General features: G+C 41.7%; 2 protein-coding genes across 3 annotated transcripts; one reads left to right on the top strand and one right to left on the bottom strand.

Moving 5' to 3' along the window:
* LOC134006102 (nephronectin) lies at positions 1 to 9173 on the bottom strand. 2 transcript variants are annotated; one of them, XM_062445182.1, is made up of 13 exons: positions 9059 to 9173; positions 6070 to 6170; positions 5535 to 5627; positions 4545 to 4664; positions 4226 to 4345; positions 3961 to 4095; positions 3777 to 3851; positions 2476 to 3336; positions 2115 to 2198; positions 1639 to 1737; positions 1334 to 1520; positions 1152 to 1236; positions 1 to 525 (listed from the first exon to the last, which is right to left on the bottom strand). In XM_062445182.1, the coding sequence occupies exons 2-13, from the start codon at positions 6089 to 6091 to the stop codon at positions 439 to 441; spliced, it is 1968 nt and encodes a 655-aa protein (XP_062301166.1). In that variant the 5' UTR covers positions 6092 to 6170; positions 9059 to 9173; the 3' UTR covers positions 1 to 438. The 2 variants fall into 2 exon arrangements, with proteins under 2 accessions (XP_062301166.1, XP_062301164.1); XM_062445180.1 differs by lacking the exon at positions 9059 to 9173 and adding an exon at positions 7514 to 7875.
* LOC134006269 (atrial natriuretic peptide receptor 1-like) lies at positions 9161 to 18669 on the top strand. Its single transcript, XM_062445355.1, has 23 exons — positions 9161 to 9196; positions 9693 to 9804; positions 10235 to 10367; positions 10492 to 10624; positions 11191 to 11295; positions 11424 to 11526; positions 11856 to 12001; positions 12168 to 12240; positions 12684 to 12828; positions 13128 to 13214; positions 13305 to 13448; positions 13608 to 13729; positions 13925 to 14063; positions 14956 to 15004; positions 15180 to 15281; positions 15755 to 15874; positions 16125 to 16218; positions 16473 to 16560; positions 16644 to 16783; positions 17278 to 17430; positions 18036 to 18134; positions 18259 to 18350; positions 18457 to 18669. The coding sequence occupies exons 1-23, from the start codon at positions 9161 to 9163 to the stop codon at positions 18658 to 18660; spliced, it is 2619 nt and encodes an 872-aa protein (XP_062301339.1). The 3' UTR covers positions 18661 to 18669.
* The last annotated feature ends 189 nt before the right edge of the window (positions 18670 to 18858 follow it).

Genomic DNA, 18858 nt, shown 5'->3' with positions numbered 1-18858 from the left:
TATAATAACAGTTATTTATCTCAGAATATGGAAAGTAAACAACATGTTTACTGAGTCAGAGACTGAAGAAAGAACTTTGTTAAACAATAAAAACCCTCTGAGAATATTTCACTTACAAAAATAAAAGCAAAGTTCAGTTTCAGTGAATGTTTGACTTCATTTCCATCTGAACGCTGAAGGGTCAAAGGTCACAGGAGTTCCTCTGTCGCTCTGCTGAGTTTGTACTTTTAGTCTTTTTGTTTTTTTCCTCCTTCTCAGAAAGAGTTTAAATAACGAAGCAACGAGAAAATTCATCTAAAAACTGCTGAAAACGTCAAACAGTTTACAGGATTTATTTTTATATATAAAAAAACAGCAGCATCTTCCTTTAAATTATCCGCGATTCGTCAGATTTGAAAAGTCTTAAATTGTCCGTCTGTGTGAGGACGCTCTGTGATGTCATCGACACGCCCCCCGTCTCAGTCTGACATCATCGACGGCGATTTGTCCTCGTCGTCCTTTCCGCCGCTCGGCCTTCAACAACACCTGCACACACACACACACACACACCTGTAATCAACGACGACACACGCTAACAGAGGAAACTCGACTTTAGCTCACGTGTGTCTCACTCAGGTGGGGAGTTCCGGTACCCTGAAATGAGGCCAACGTGGAAGTAACTTAAAACTGCATTCTATCAAAAGGCCACCAGGGGGCGACCGTTTTGGTGTCAAAAGGACTTCCGTCTCTATACAAGTCAATGGAGAATTCACCAACTTCTCACTTGATTTCTAACCTCAGTAAACGTTTTCAAAATGTGTTTATGGTCTCAATCGCTAGTTTAAAGCCTTCTTCAATGCAGTATGATGTTCATTTGGGACATTTTGGCCTCCCTGATTTTATATGTGACGATAAAGCAGGGTATGCATTAGGGCGTGGCTACGTCGTGATTGACAGGTTGATTGGTTCACAGGTTCAGGAGGGCGCCTCATGCTCCTCCTGATGCCCATATAAGTAGAATCCGTGTTTTTATTTTTCCCAGCATGCACCTGAAATTTTCAAGATGGCGCTGCTCAGATCCGAAACTATTGGCCTCTGAGCAGCAGTCCACAAACCAATGGTTGACGTCACGGATGTTACGTCCATTTCTTATATACAGTCTATGGTCTCACCTTGTCCAGAGCGTGCGTCGTCAAGGTAACCTGCGTCTGTCTCCAGCCGTGTCCACCTGTCCTGCTCCAGAGGGCGGGGCTATACCTGCAACAGCCAATCAGGAACAACACTCCACCGATCAGAGGAAACAGATTCAACAGTTTATTTTTATTATTTTTATTTGAATTATTTTCTCCGCTACCTTTGGTTTCGTCCTTTTTTTTGGATAAACAGCTGCAGCACGCCCACGTGATGCCCCGTCAACCAATGAGAGAAGGAGAAACACAGGTCGCCGTGGTTCCAGGGCGGGACTATTTGGACGGCCAATCGAGCGCCACGGATGCTCCTTTGTCCCGCCTTCAGCTCTGGGACGGACAGGTAACGTCCACCTGAGTGACAGAACACAACAATATACATAAATACAAGAGTTTTTATGTCTTTTGACCCTTTTTGTTTACTTATTAAGAAGAAAATGATGAACTATGTTGTATGAAAGGTGTTTGTTACCTTCAGAGGTGTGAACAGTTTCCCACTGCAGGTCACCGTCTCTGTCAGACATCCAATCACAAATTCCGTGATCGAAGGAACAGTGAAGTACTCCGACATCTGAAACACACCAAGTATTGAATAGATAACTGACAGAGGACTTCACACAGGACACCAAATTAAAACCAGACAAAAATAATAAAATAATTACATTAAGACTGAGTACAATGCTAATGGCCAGTCAATGAAGATCAACAAATCCTATCAAATCTATAAGATTGGGGAATCAGAGCAGTCCATCAGTAAGATTCATAAAATCCATAAAAATCTATCAAATCAACAGTCCATGCAGTAAATAAGATCAAATATGATAAATAAAATGTATGAAACCATCCAAGAGTTCAACACAAGCCGTCAAAACTATTGTTACAGGATAAGAACATTTGAGATTTTTGATTTCTATAAAAAAAGGGAGAGAGAGAAATAAAGACGCTCACCAGGATCGTCTTTGGCCTCGTCTGCCGTGTTTCCCAACTCGATGTCAAACTCCCAGACCTGGTTCTGACCCGGGTTACGAGGGACTGCAACACACACACGATTAAAAAAAGGATAAATAACGATTATTTTTTATCATTTATCACATAATCTTTTGTTTTGTTGTTGAAAATAGTGAACATTTTCCCAGAGCTCAAACTTACGTCTTCAAATGTCTTGTCAATAAGAGAGTCAGTTTATAATGATAGAAAACAGCAAATATTCACCTTTAAGAAGCTGTGTGACTTTAAAACATTACTTCAATAATTGATCACTTATCAAAATGAATGATAATTGATTGTCATCTGTTTTTCTGTTACTCACTGTGCACGTCTCCTCTCTGTTTCTGCGTTACGTCCTTGTTGATCTTGTTGTTCACTGTGGTTGTTGCCATGGACACGGTGGTGGTGGTGGTGGTGGTGGTCGGGGCGACCGTGGTAGCGATCGTTGGTGTTGTCGTCATTGCCGTAGTAGTTGTAGTAGTATCCAGTTCGGTTGTAGTAGGCACCGGAGCAAATGTACTCACAGTGGTGGTAGGTACAGGTGGTGCAGTACTTGGAACAGTACTGGATGGAGTAGTAACAGGTGTTGTTGTAGTACTAGTAGTAGTAGTAATAATAAGAGGAGTGGTTTCTGATGTAGTAAGAAGTGTAGTTGTAGATACAGGTGTAGTAGTACTAACAGGTGTAGTAATAACAGGTGTAGTAGTAGTAATAAGTGTAGTAGTAACAGGTGTAGTAGTAGTAACAGGTGTAGTAGTAACAGGTGTAGTAGTAGTAGGTGTAGTAGTAGTAACAGGTGTAGTAGTAACAGGTGTAGTAGTATCAGGTGTAGTAGTAACAGGTATAGTAGTAGTAACAGGTGTAGTAGTAATAGGTGTAGTAGTTACAGGTGTTGTAGTAACAGGTGTAGTAGTTACAGGTGTTGTAGTAACAGGTGTAGTAGTAACAGGTATAGTAGTAATAGGTGTAGTAGTAGTAACAGGTGTAGTAGTATCAGGTTTAGTAGTAGTAGGTATTGAAGTGGTGGTTGCAGCAGCCAGAGAAGTTGTTGCTATGGTGATGGTCGTTGTGGGGACCGTAGTGGTTGGCTGAGCCGTAGTAGTCGTAGTTGTAGTGGTGGTGATGGGAGTTGTAGTTCTTGTAGTTCTCGGTCTCGGCGGCTCCAGAGGGACTTTGGGTATCGCTGGGAGAAAACAGACATAAAGTTTCAACCAGGCGGGGAGTTTTGGTCCTCTGAAATGAGGCCAACGCGGAAGTAACTTAAAACTGCATTCTATCAAAAGGCCACCAGGGGGCGACCGTTTTGGTGTCAAAAGGACTTCCGTCTCTATACAAGTCAATGGAGAATTCACCAACTTCTCACTTGATTTCTAACCTCAGTAAACGTTTTCAAAATGTGTTTATGGTCTCAATCGCTAGTTTAAAGCCTTCTTCAATGCAGTATGATGTTCATTTGGGACATTTTGGCCTCCCTGATTTTATATGTGACGATAAAGCAGGGTATGCATTAGGGCGTGGCTATTATTTAAAGTTACAAGGACTTGAATTTGTACATGTAGATATGTAGGAAACGTGACAAAAAATCAATCAGTGCCCTGAAAGACGATGAGGAGACGCCGTTACCTTTACAGCTGCCGTCTTTACAGCGGCACTTCGGAGAAGACGGATTCAAAGAGCAGAACGGCCGAGAGTCTTTATCTGAAACCAGAGAGATTATTATCACTGTTATTGTTATTGTTAGAATATTAGAAAAAAGACATTTCTAATCCATGTTTGTTTCCATTCAATCCAGTTATTTCAGCCTCACCGATGCAGCTGTAGCGTCCGTTGATGTACGTGAGTTTGAAGCCGAGGTGACATTTACACAAGAAGCTGCCGAACGTGTTCATGCACTTCCTGCGACGAGGACACACGCCGCCGCCCGACACACACTCATCGATGTCTGCAGAGAGAGAGAGAGAGACAGAGAGACAGAGAGAGAGAGAGAGAGACATAGAGAGAGAGAGAGAGGATATGTTGGAGGATAAACTCGACTTCGGTATCAACCTCTACAGACAGAACGACTGACTCACCCACACAGGTGCGTCTGTCGGGTCCCAGCCGTAACCCCGGCGACGGACAGGTGCACCGGACCGCCCCTTTGATGACCTCACAGCCGTACTGACAGTTGGCATGGTAACATGTTCGAGCATCTGGAAGCAATTATAAAACTTTTTCACTTCATTCTGAATCTGTTTGGACACTCGTGGGTTAAAATAAATAAATACATGTGTGTGTGGTTGCGTGTATGTGTGTGTGTGTGTGTGTGTGTGTGTGTGTGTGTGTGTGTGTGTGGTTTCATGTATGTGTGTATGTATGTGTGTGTGTGTGGGTGTGTGTGTATAAACTCACTCCTGCAGCTACCATCCGGTTGCAGCATGTATCCGTCCATACAGTAACACTTGTAGCTGCCCGGCGTGTTCATGCAGCGATGCTTACAGGGCCGAGGCTTCAGACCACACTCGTTCAGGTCTGACACACACACACACACACACACACACACACACACACACACACACACACACACACAAACACCATTAAACATTAAACTGGAGGCACATCTCTGCTTTCACTCTCCTTGTCAAATTGTTGGATTAACCTTTGACACTCTGCTCCACAGGTCACAAAGAGCATTTCAAGTGTTTGTGTGTGTGTGTGTGTGTGTGTGTGTGTCTGTGTGTGTGTGTGTGTGTGTGCACGCGTGTGTATGTGTGTGTGTGTGTGTGTGTGTGTGTGTGTGTGTGTGTGTGTGTGTGTGTGTGTGTGTGTGCGTGTGTGTGTGTGTGTGCAGTGTTATATTACAGAGTGTGTGTGAAGGCTCCAGTTTAAAGCCAGATGTTGTTTTATAGTCAGGATATGACTCATAATGTAGTCTCTAATCAGGAGATTAACACTGTATGTATGTGTGTGTGTGTGTGTGTGTGTGTGTGTGTGTGTGTGTGTGTGTGTGTGTGTGTGTGTGTGTGCGCGTGCTTGTTTGTGTGTGTGTGTGTTGGTGGGTGGAGTACGCCTGTGTGTTTGTGTGTCTTGGTCTTGGTTTGGAAACAGCAGTGTGTGTGTGTTTTGGGGGTCTTTAGGTAAAACACGCCTTTGCAGGTCAAACAAGCATGACAAGAATGTGTCTGCTCTCTTTTTCTCAGAGGCATGATGGGAAATCAAACGTCTGTGAGGCCGGCACAAACCCGAACGTTTGTCCCTGTATACCTGTGAGGAAACTGAATCTAATCTGAACTCTAAATCTTAGTCTGAACCTTCAAACAGACCAACATGTCCCCACAGAGGCTTCAAACAGGTCCCCACAAATACAGCAAAAAAAAAAAGCACACACACACACACGGTTACCTTGGTTACAGGCCTTGCCGGTGTATCCTGGGTGACATTTGCATCGGTCCGGTCCGACACACTCTCCGTGTTTACAGCCCTGCTGACAGTAAGCTACACACGCACACGCACACACACACACACACACACACACACACACACACACACACACACACACACACACACAGTTAATATACATTTTAGGTATATCATCATCAGTATAAACGATAAATTAACTATTCTTTTCTCCCTTAAGCTGAGAATATTAATATAGAGCTTGAGATGTAAAGATGATGTGTCCGTTTAATAAGTGTCCCCTATTTCTTACAGTGTAGTCTTGTTCAGAGCGATATCTGCAGTGTCAATGTGAGTATATATAAGTAAAATTGTCTGTTTATTAATCTGAATCTCCTCCTTTTAATATAAAATACTTCTCAAGTGAGTTTAAAGTCTCTCTGAGGTGATTTTAATGATTTTAAAGTTGACAGGATTTATAATAACTCGCCTAAATCTCGTTAAACTACATTTTTTATATTGTGTGTTTTGTGTCCCTCACGTTGACAGCGTCCCCAGTCCATCGGTCTCCAGCCCCAACAACACTCCACGCTGTTGCCATAGCGACAGAGACCATTGGATAACACCGCCTGGTTCGCCCAGCTACAACACACATTAACACACACACACACACATATATATATATATATTTACATCTTCTTGCCACAGTTGAGACATTCAGAGTTCATGTTTGTTCTTTAGTGGCCGACATCAGCTGATCTATTTAAAAACAGAGTGTGAAACTGAAATAAGTGGAGGGTGAAATCTTAAATTTCATGTTTATGAAGTTTAGAAACAGTAAAGCGAGCAGCTGAGTGTTTGGTTAAAGTTCCAGTTCAGACCGGCTGCAGAGTGTCTGAGTGTCTGCTCGCTCTTCATCTCCTGTTTCCACCTGCCTGTCTCAACATGAATTATATCAGCGGGGGGACGGAGGTGTACTCTGCTTTTTCCACCAACCCCCCCCCCTCCCCCCCTACATATTTTCTTTCTTTCCCGTCACGCTTTACACCACTTTTGTCCTCAGTCTGTCTCAGTTTTTCCATCATTATTTCCTCTCTTTGCTATTTCGTCCAACCTTTGACACCATGATGCTCGTTCTAACTTCAGTTTCGATTTCCTCTTTAAATAAAAGGGGATTTGATAACGCAGGTACTCTCCATCTTTCTTAATCCTCCTCCAGTAACAGCACTTAATGACTCATGATTCACTGTGTTTGTGCAGCTCAGCCAGCATCAGTGTCATGAGTCACATGTAAAGCAAACTAAAGCAGTTAGAAGAAGAAAATCTCAATAATTACACAGTTGATGCCTGTAAAACAGCAAAGTATTCAGACCATTTACTTCAGTGAGAGAACTAAAACCACATGTAAAAGTAGTAATTACAGCTGTCAGATAAATGCAGGAAAAAAATTAAAAGCTGCAAAAAATGAAGTAATAAGTACTCAGAATTGCAGCATTCTACTACTAAGAGGTTTCATTTTCCATCTGAGGTTAGATTTATGTGTTTAACATGTTTTTAACTTCATTTTATGTCCTTTTTTAACGTGAAGCTTGAACTTGGTGCTTCTGTGTCTTTGTTAAAAAGCACTTGGAGCTGAATTTCTTGAATGACAGGTGTGATACAAATATAGATTATTATTATAACAACTTGAATACTGTAATAATATTCAAAATATTGTGAGTATGCAGTGAAAAACAACAAATTACATTTCTCCTTATCATTAGTGTTACAGATAATTAATGTAAAACACTATAAATCACGTGATTCATAGAACAATAAACACTTATAATAAAGTCCCATATTTATATTCAGTATATACAGTACCAGTCACAAGTTTGGACACATTTTATTATTCATGTTAATGGTAAAGTGTGTCCAGACTTTTGACTGGTACAGTATTTTACATTTATCTCTGTTTTTGTTCATATTCAGAGGTAAATCCTGACCTGTCGTAGTCCTGGCCCCGGCTCCCCGAACAGAACCAGGACAGCAAAGCAAGGCTGACCCGGATCAGCAGCATCCTTTAACCCGGGACACCAACAGAGTCGGTCCGGTCCTACCCGGGACAATAAAACAAAACTAATATCCACCTCTGGAAACGGTCTGGAACAACATCACAGCACGGCGGCAGCGCACGAGCAGAAATATGCCATTAAATAATCCAGTAAATGAAGGTTAGACGGTGAAAATACGTTAAAAAACACGCAGTTATCACATTAAATTAGTTTTTAAGGTGGAAAAAAATGAGTTAGAATATTCTGAACTAGAATATAGATGAAGTGAGAAAAGACGCGCCGGTAAGTTTCGGTCAAACACGTGATTTAAGACAATAAGACGTTCAATTAAAGTCGACAAAAAGACCCTGCGGTGACTGACGTAGAGCACGAGCACACGGCGCGCGAACACGAACGTTCTGAAGGTGAGCGAGAGAAAGAGAAGAGAATCCTCCGCGTGCGCTCCGTGATTGGTCCTTTTGGGATTCGAACGTCTGGTGGTGTCGCGTGCCGGTGGATAATAGTGGGAGGCACGAGGGGAAGTTCTTCATCCACACACACACACACACACACACACACACACACACACACACACACACACACACACACACACACACACACTGACACTTTGACGTAAACACACACTGACGGTGGGCGCGTGTGTGTTTTTGCTCGTGTTGACTGTAAACAGCTCGAGCTCATTTGTCAGGAAATTAAGTCAAACTAACCTGCTGACATGTTTGCTGTCTGTGAGTAACTAGACCCAAGTACATTTACTCAAGTACTGTATTAATGTACAGTTTGAGGGACTTGTACTTTACTGCAGTACAGTTCTCACATGCTTTCATTTCAATAAATGTTCAAAAGATCCAATATTTCAGCAAAAATCAAAGATTAAAAGTCCAAAAACTGAAAACACATTTGTGTATCAGAACTTAGTTTGTTCTTCTTTCCTCTCCCATTAATCATCTCACCACCCCTCACATTTATCTGCTGACCCTTTGAAGGGGCCCCACCCCTAGGTTGGGAACCACTGGACTAAACTAGCTAACTGTATATAAAGTAGTGTAAACTAGCTCCACCTCCAGCAGCTACAACAGTAACATGCTGCTCTAACACTGATGCTTCACTATTAATAATCGTATTAATAAATGTGTAGACAAGGAACAGAATCTTAAAACCATTTCTATGACTCACTGCAGAGGTTTTATATACTGTATTTTTTTGTTTCTGTTAGAATTGATTGTTATAATAGTCATACCTTCACAAGATGAGTGAATTTAAATTTTTAGAAAACGGTGCATTAACAGTAATCGCCACTAGATGGCAGTGAAACATTAATCAGCTCTCTCTCTCTCTCTCTCTCTCTCTCTCTCTCTCTCTCTCTCTCTCTCTCTCTCTCTCTCTCTCTCTCTCTCTCTCTCTCTCTCTCTCTCTCTCTCTCTCTCTCTCTCTCTCTCTCTCTCTCTCTCTCTCTAACCCTAACCCTAACCCTACCTCTCTCGACCATCCTCCAGCTCTGCACATCACTCAGTCAGAAGCTGCAGACGTCCACAGTCACCCGTCTCCGTCTCAGCCCGTCTGTCCATCAACAGCAACATGAAGACGAGGCAAAGACTCTGGTTTCTGCTCTGGGTAAGACTGAGAAAAAATATCTGTGAATTTAAGATTTATTGGGATGTTAAGTTAAATGTCAGATTAGTCACAGACATTAAAAACATTAAATTATTATTCCTGTATTAAAGAAAACATTAACTTTTGTAAACCGACTGTATTTCATGTTTTTTCAGCTGAAATACAACTCAAATACTTAAATACTCTTATTGTAATTACATTATAAAACCATTTCAGATTGAAGCAAAACAGATCTTTTTATACTGTTTTATCATCCTTATCATTATTTTTATTTTTCTACATAAATAAAGATGTTTTATTTTGTTGATAAAAGCCTTGCCTGTCTTTTTTGTTTATCCTGAAAACAATTAATATGATGTAGCTATTAACTAAGGAACTAAAAATGAATCTTTATTGGTTTAATTGCAATTTTGTTGATTTATGAGTTGTCAGTTCTTTGTTCCTGCTCATTGATCGTGTGTGTGTGTGTGTGTGTGTGTGTGTGTGTTGTTTTCAGGTGTGTGTTTGCTGCGTTGGTCCTGTGTGTTGCTGGCACGATCTGGATAACAGCGAGTACGACTGCTGGCCTCTGGACAAACCCAACGAGTACAATATGATCAACTGTGGAGGTGAGAAGACATCTGTTAGATAGTAGTTTGAATTTTATGTTTTATTTCTTTATTATAATATCATAACATCATTTAGCATAAAGTATTGCATCTTTATCAAGGAAATTATAGGTCAGGTTGATCTTTAAGTGACGATATTCTGTATTTTTCCTCCAGTGTAGAGTCAAACTGATCTACTATCAGGTATTGTGTGTAAAATAAGAAATCCTGATGTGCCATAGACCTCCACTGTTGTCTAAAAATGATAAAAACACGTCAGTGTATCTAGTAACTTTGCTAATGCATTACTACCACGGAAATAAGGCTAATTTTGTCTCTTTGAACCTCAGTTGTACTCTTGGAGCTAAAGTTTTAACATGTACAGTAGATACAGATGTTTTATAACCATAAACACTGGTTATCTGTCTGATTGCTGGTTAATCTCTCTCAGGTCTGGAGATGGCCTGGGTGGTTCGTCCTCCAGAGCTGATTAAGAGTGGGGAGGTGTTCAGTGTCACATACTTGGTAACAGCCCAAGACTCGTTCTACCAGTGGGCGGTTGAAAACCAAGTCTTTACTCAAAGGTTAACACAAGCATTTATTCTCTACTACTGTTTAAGATTATTTTAAACTTGACAGACCGGCTTAAACTTCTCTACATTGTAAAATCTAGTTCTAACAGATGGTCTGCTGTGTTTATGTGTTTAGTTTGATAGAAAATGCCGAACAGGCTCGAAGCTTCTGCGAACATCACGACTGTCCTGCCAACTGGAAAGATGCCGATGGAGAAAACTGCTGCATTCATCACGCTAACATCCACTCCTGTCCGCTGGGACACATGGTACAAACCAGAGATAACTCCAAATTATAATGTAATGCAACGTTAAAGGTGCAATAAATTACATTCAGATGTCGTTAAACAACTATTTGCTATGTAAAGATGTAGTGGATTATGGTGTCCTGAGCAGAGAATGAAGTCACACTCAATTACCATCATTTCATGGAATTAGGGAATATTAAAATTCTCAATAAAGCCATTCAAAGCATTCCTAAATGCAAGGATTTCTGGAACAAGTAGCTGTTTCCGGAGAAGTCCTGTTCACTGATTTTTATTTACTGGCTCTATTTATTTTATATGCTCTGAAAATACTCGACTTAAGTACCAGAACCTCTCAACTGCACAGTAAAGGACAGTCATAGAGTAAATGTACTCAACGTTAATTTCATCTTCTACATGTCAGCAAATATTTTATCAGGTTGTATTTATTTAAAGTGACACTGTCTAAATAAATGACATTTAAAAAAGAAATTAAACCAATGATCATTAAATAATCTAAACTGTGAGCAGTTTAAAAGACAACAAATGTTAAGTTTGAACATGGATCCACAATGTTTCACTTCTATCAGAGCTCAGAGAGCATCTGTGGTCCCTGGATTCCTGACGATGGAAAAATCTTCACACACACCATCTCTACCTCGGGCAAGATGACCCAGAACAACTGGACCTCCAAGGTAACACAGTCCAGTTTATTTAGGTATAACCTTTTATCACATACACTTTCTATATAGGATTCATGAGCCTCAACCAAACAAAGCTTGCTAAAAATTCTCCTCAAAAAACTCATTGCTCTGTCTTACAGGTGGTCCTTTTCCATGCTGGCCTCACCTCACTCATCGCTCATATACGAGTTGGTAACATGCAGGTTGCTCTGGAGGCCAAGAGCACAGTGCTGCCTGCTGTTGGTACGTTATATCTACGTATATGTGTGTCGTGTCCCTTGAAATCCACTTTGGTCAGCAACTTGTTCAAAACACACAGAGGGTAATTTTATGTGGGTATGTTTAAGTGTTATGTGACTAGTTTAGCAAAAAGAACAGAAATGGTATATTAGACATCAGAAACTATTATCTTTGGGTTTAAGGGTAAAAGAGGAGGGCAGACAGGTATTACGTTTTTTCCGGCTATCTTCAACAGTTTACCATCGTTATATCGTTCCAGTGCTCCAAACATAGTGTTGATAATAATGGAAATTTCAACAAGTAGATACTTATTCCTCTCTCCCCTCTCTAAGTTTGTGGTGATGGATTGTGTGAGGAGGCAGAGCTTTGTTCCACCTGTCCAGCTGATTGTGGTGATTGCCCTATGACCCCGACGACAAAGCTGGCCATCGGCCTGCCGCTGAGCCTGCTGTGCCTCTGTGTCATACTGACCGCTGTGGTGAGAACTCACACATCACATCACAACACAACACAACACAACACAACACAACACAACACAACACAACACAACACAACACAACACAACACAGCACACATACACTGACAGAAACCCAACTAACCCAGTAATAAATATCAGTCACTTCATCTGACCTGTATGTTTGTAGTGGCTGCGGTACCAGAAGCAGAAGCTGTTGTGGGACGAGAGCTGGATCATTGACTTTACAATGATAAAACAAGGTACTGCACCAATCCAGATCAAACTGGTTTAAACTGCTTGAAACTAGTTTATTCTGCAGGAAAGAACTCTGAAACTGAAACCTGGCCAGAAGAGATGTGGAACTGATCTAAAAAGGGCAAAAACACATCTGAATTGATCAACATTCGTCTGGACAGGTTTGGCACTGGTCTGAGTGGATCTGATTCAGATGATCTTCAACTGGTTTAAACAGGTCTAAAATGGCCCAAAATTGGTTTAAACCTTTCTAAGTGTGTTTGAAACACGTCTGAAACCAGTCTAAACATATCTGCAACTGCAAAAACCTTTTCTATAACTGTCTGTGAGCATAACAAAAGAAGGAATGCAACAAAGGTTTCTTCTTTTTCTGTTGATATTTGTTGTTAAACATATTCCAAATGGTTTCATGATGTTGGTATGAAACATGAATTCACTTTCTCTACAGATCAGGAGGCTCGTTTGACCATGGGCAGTATAATGAGTGTCCCAGTGGGCAACAGTGACAGTAACACCAGCTGTGTGAGTGCTCTCAGCTCCTGTATGGGACAACCAGGGAACCGAAAAACACCTTTCACCTGCACTGGGATATAGTATGCCTACCTGTTTAACTACCTACCTGTCTATTTAAACCACATTCATGCTGTCAACACAGTTCATGCTGCCAGTTAGGAGTTATGTTTTACTGGGAATAATGCAGGAACAACTTTGCTTTCCAACCTGTGGTACCAGCAAGGGATTATTATTTATCAAACAAACCCAAATTGCTCAGACTGAAGTTTTGACCGAGGATGTTACTAGTTGGTTTAAAGATTTACAGACAATTCTCAAATGTTCCCGAGTATTTACGTGTTAGAAAACATTATGTGTTCAAAATAATTTTCTTCTTCAGTGATGGCAGGACGGTGGCCATCAAGAGGATCCAAACCAAGTCTTTTTCTCTCTCCAAAACCATCAGACAGGAAGTCAAACAAGTCAGGTAAAGACTCACATACACTCAGCATCCTTTCAAAATATGAGCCTGTCATATAACACATATACTGTTTCGACTCTCTGTTTCTGCCTTCAGGGAGCTCGATCACCCCAACTTGTGTAAATTCGTCGGTGGGTGTGTTGAGGTGCCAAATGTTGCTATAGTGACGGAGTACTGCCCAAAAGGAAGCCTTAACGACGTCCTTCTTAACGACGAGATCCCGCTTAACTGGGGCTTCAGGTAGGCACATAAACAGACAAACATGTTCATTTCATTAAAATGATAACACTATAATTCACTGTAATGAAACTTTACTTTATTATTTTATTATTTAAATAGAGTGAAAAAGGTTCATTTGGGTTTACTTTTTACATGATTAAATCATATTCTGCTTGCCAGGTTTTCCTTTGCTACTGACATCGCCAGAGGGATGTCGTACCTCCACCAACACAGGATCTGTCACGGCAGACTCAAGTCTCTTAACTGTGTCTTAGACGACCGCTGGGTCTGCAAAATCACTGGTAATATAAATGTGTGCTGTAGTTTACCTGTATATATGGATGTTCATTGGTTTTAGAATATCTGAAAAATCCAGATACAAAAACAAAGGAGTAGGGCTAAAAAGTGTTTAACCACACAGGACATCAGAGATAGACTGTCTGATGTCAATGGAGTGCTGGACACTGATAGGACAGTTTTATTGTCTCTCTTGTCAGATTATGGGCTGCAGATGTATCGCAGGGACGACGGGGGGGAGCCTGTTTCCACCTATCAGCAGAGACTCATGGAGGTGTACATGCCGCCCGAGTTTCACAACTCTAATATTGAGCCGTCGTTGGCTGGAGACGTGTTCAGGTATCAGACTAACCACGCTATGCCAAACCTCCACCAGGTCTTAATCCTAAAATGTAATCCTTTACCTTGTGTGGATGCTTCATCAACTCTGTGCACATTCTGCAAGTTTAAATATAAATACAGGACTTTGATTAACCCTCCTGTTGTCTTCGAGTCAAGGAAGGAAGGGAGGGAGGGAGGGAGGGAGGGAGGAATGATGGAAGAAGGAAGGAAAGGAGGGTGGAAGGGAGGAAGGAAGAAAGAAGGAAAGGAGGGAGGAAGGAAGGGAGGAAAGGAAAGAAGGGAGGGAGGAAGGAAGGTAGAAGGGATGGAGGGAGGAAAGAAGGAAGGAGGGAGGGAGGGAGAAAGGAAAAGAGGAAGGGAGGAAGGAAGGAAGGAAGGAAGGACAGAGGAAGGAAGGAAGGGAGGAAGGAAGGACAGAGAGAAGGAGGGAGGGAGGAAGGAAAGGAAGGAAGGAGGGAAGGAAAGAAGGAAGGGAGGGAGGAAAGAAAGAAAGAGAGAAGGAGGGAGGGAGGAAGGACAGATGGAAGGAAGGAAGGGAGGAAAGAAGGAACAGTCAAAACAGACGGGGTCAATTTGACCCGGGAGGACGACACGAAGGTTAAGGACCTCACTGATCAGAATCAACAACGGTTAACAAATGGTCAGTCCAGTTTGGATCTGAACTCAGAAACTGATCATAACAATGTTACTGGACACACTCTCTCACACACACACACACACACACACACACACACACACACACACACACACACACACACACACACACACACACACACACACACACACACACACACACACACACACACACACACACACACACACACACACACACACACACACACACACAAACACACACACACACACAGTAACCTATGTATGTTTTTTCCAGTTATTCCATCATTCTTCTGGAGATAGCTACTCGCAGTGATCCCGTCCCTGTGAGTCACAATCTGGTTAATCTGCATAATGTGATTTAGTTTCATTGAAATAGTCTTTATCAGTTTATCTAAGTTGATGTTTCTTTGGTAATTGATTAGCCTACATGTACTACCTTTTTGGTCTTATCTTGAAAAAGACGTTTATAAATACATTTTAAAGTATTTTGCTGTGCAGGTAGAGGAGTCTAACCTGGAGTGCGCCTGGTGTCCTCCTCTACCTGAGCTGATCTCCTGTAGAGCCGACAACACCTGTCCCTGTCCTGCTGACTATGTAGAGGTGTGTTCAGACTGTTTTCTGCTGCTTTCAACCAACCTTTATTTAATCCTTGTTTTATTATTTAATTCTCATATATTTTGTTTTACCATTGTTATTTTAATGTGCATTATTCTCCAGTTGCTTTATTGTTTATGAGTTGCACTGACCTCTATGAAAGATGATATTTAGTAGGTATTATAAGTTTGACCGATTGATGGACGAGTCACAGCTAATGTTTTTGTTTATTTGTTTGCATGACAGGTTAAGCTAACTTATTGAATGCTTTTCAATATCATGCAATGACTGAAATTTAATTGGTCTTCAGCTTTGACTATGATATGCTGGAGACTACAGTGAATTACATTTTTTTTGTTTCTCCACAAATACATGGAAGTGGAGAAGTGTGTTTATGTACTTTACACATGGAAATGTTACCTTTTCCACTACAAAGTTGACAAATGTTTCAATCTTTTGTCCCGTTTGTATTTCTGAAGCTGATCCGGCGATGTCGCTCTCATAACCCCGCCCATCGTCCCACGTTTGAACAAATCAGGAAGTTTGTTAATCGAATCAACCCCATCAAAGTCAGCCCAGTGGACATGATGATGAACCTGGTAATACCCATGTCATGTCTTACATTATGTACTATATCATACTATATTATAGAAGTTATAGATGTGTACTACATGTCACATCACATATAAATTATAAGCATGTGACAATATCAAATCTTGTCCTAATGTGTCATATAGTATCACACACATACAGTGTATTGTATTCTCTTCATATGTTTAATATCTATTATACTCTGTTGTATTTAAGCATATGAACTTTTATTCAGTATAGTACAACTCTGTGTTTCAGATGGAGAAATACAGTAAACATCTGGAGGTTTTGGTGGCTGAGAGGACTCAGGATCTGATGCACGAGAAACAAAAGACTGACAGGCTGCTATACAGTACGACACCAATATACTGATGTCATCTTTTATGTTAATCAGCTCAAACATTGGGTCACATGTTGACAATAATCATTTACAGGTTTTGAGTAGCAGGTGATAATATAACCAATGATGTTATAAGTTTAAAATCACAACTCTATGCTACTAAATCAAAATCATGTGGTTGTAACCTTTCAAAATGTGTCCAGAAGAAGCAGAAAAATACTAAAGATGTAAATATAAGAATGTACGTGCATGTGTTTGTGTTGCAGGTATGCTTCCTCGGCAGGTAGCTGATGACCTGCGGCAGGGGAAACCGTCACAGGCTCAGAGCTACGTCAGCGCCACCGTGTTCTTCAGGTAATGACTGTCTGATGTCTGTCTGCTGACCATACAGGTAACTGACTGACTGACTGACTGACTGTGTGAATTTGTGTGTGCAGTGATATTGTGGGCTTCACCCACCTGTCCAGCAGCAGCACTCCCTACCAGGTCGTGGACTTCCTCAACAAGCTCTACACGACGTTTGACGACATCATCGACATCTACGACGTTTACAAGGTGGAAACCATCGGTGATGCCTGTGAGTCACATACAAACTGTTACCATTAGCTACTGCTGTTACTACTATCTACATATTTTTGTCTCAATCATATTTTCCAGTCTACTTTTCGGCTGAAGTCAGAACAAAATCCACTTTGCAAAATTTACTTAATGCGTGTAGGTATTTACAGTACCAGTCAAAAGTTTGGACACAAACTCATTCAAGGATTTTCTTCATTTAAACCAGTTTCTAACTCAAACTAACTCAAACTATAAAATAACACATATGAAATCATGTAGTAAACAAGAAGTGTTAAACAAAAGCCAAAATATCATCCACACTTTAGATTCTTCAAAGCAGCCACCTTTCGCTTTGATGACAGCTTTGAATGATCAGTGTATCCAAACCTTTGACTGGTATGACTGTAAATGTGGTTGAAAAGAATACCAGAAACATCTCTCAGTGTAACATGAAACTAAAGCCTCCGAAAACCCGATAATCTTCATAAAGCTAAGCGGTCTGTTTGTGTGTAGACATGGTGGTGTCCGGTGTGCCCCTAGAGAACGGGATCCTCCACGCAGCAGAGATCGCCAGCATGGCTCTGGATCTGGTGGGCGTCTGTCGCACCTTCAGGATCCCTCACAAACCCCAGCTGCAGCTGCAGATACGAGCTGGGATACACTCCGGTTGGTAAACACACTAATGGCGCTTTTCCACTATACAGTTCTAGCACTACTCGGCTCGACTCGACTCAACGAGGTTCCAGGAACCTTTTCCATTACAAAAAAGTACCTACTCAACGTGAGCGGGATCGTCATAGCACGACTCTGCGAAACTGCCGTGACTTCGTTTTATACGCGACACAAACACATAAACAATGGAGGACATGGAGGCGATGGTGTACTTGCTGCTGTATGAGGCTTTCTGTCTCACACAAAGCAAGAGAAGAGAAACCAATCTCTGTAACGCTGTTGATGGTATTTAAAAATGCCGGGTTTGATTCTTGTGTTGGACGGCTCATGACTCTTCCAGTGACTCTCTGACCAATCAGTGGCCGGCAGTCTGACGACGTCACATTTAGTATCGGCTCGGCTCGCTTGGAACCTCGGCAGAGCAGATACTAAAAAAGTACCAGGTACCAGGTACTATCCCTGATGGAAACGCCCTTGAGCCGAGCCGAGCCGTGCTGGAACTGTGTAGTGGAAAATCGCCATAACTTATACAAGCTGCAAATCTAAATCTATTATTACATCAGTTTTTCCGCTACATTTATGTCTCTGGTTCTCTTTAGGTCCGGTGGTTGCAGGGGTCGTAGGGACAAAGATGCCTCGTTACTGTCTGTTTGGAGATACAGTCAACACAGCATCCAGGATGGAGTCCACCAGCGTGGGTAATGCAGAAACATCTTATACCACTGACTGTAGATGCTAAAAAGCTCTTAAACTGTGTGTCCACTAGCCGCTGCATTAAAGGACGCTCCGACATTTGAGATTTGAAAGTCAGTGTCTTTACAGCTCTGAAGATCCAGTGCAGCTCCAGCACCTTTTACCTGCTGGAGGAGATCGGCGGCTACGTGTTGGAGTGCCGAGGGATGATGCAGGTCAAGGTGAGCAGCCGAGTCCCACCACAGTTCAGTTCTGTCTGGCGCTGGGAGCACTGGGAGCACTGGGAGCTGCCCTGTAACACTCTGTCATCTGTCTGTCTCTAACAAGGGGAAAGGTGACATGGTAACATACTGGCTGGAAGGGAAGAAGACATCTCTGGTCTCCAAGGATGTCAGTCCTGGCGCCAAGACGACCAAACACGTCACCATGGAGACGGAGAAAGGGGTGGAGATGGAGACGGAGAAAGAACGAGAGCTGTATTCATCCATGCCGGGGTTCCTGAACCACGACTCTCTCCTGGACCCGGCCTGATCCCCTAACTCTGAGATCTGATCTCTTCAGTTGTCTTCAGTGTTTGTTATGCAGAATGTGTTCTGTGTTACATGTATGAATCACTCTGCGGCTTTATGTATTTAATTAGGTGCCATTAAACCACTTGAAGTTAACAAAGTGAGCATCCATTAACAGATTAAAGTCATTACCACGAACTAAACTAACAATGATTGTTAT

The sequence above is a fragment of the Scomber scombrus genome, chromosome 23 (genome assembly GCF_963691925.1).
Source record: "Scomber scombrus chromosome 23, fScoSco1.1, whole genome shotgun sequence".
Classification (NCBI taxonomy): Eukaryota; Metazoa; Chordata; class Actinopteri; order Scombriformes; family Scombridae; genus Scomber; species Scomber scombrus.
The sequence above is the reverse complement of the archived record's forward strand: the minus strand, read 5'-3'. Positions and strand labels throughout refer to the sequence as shown.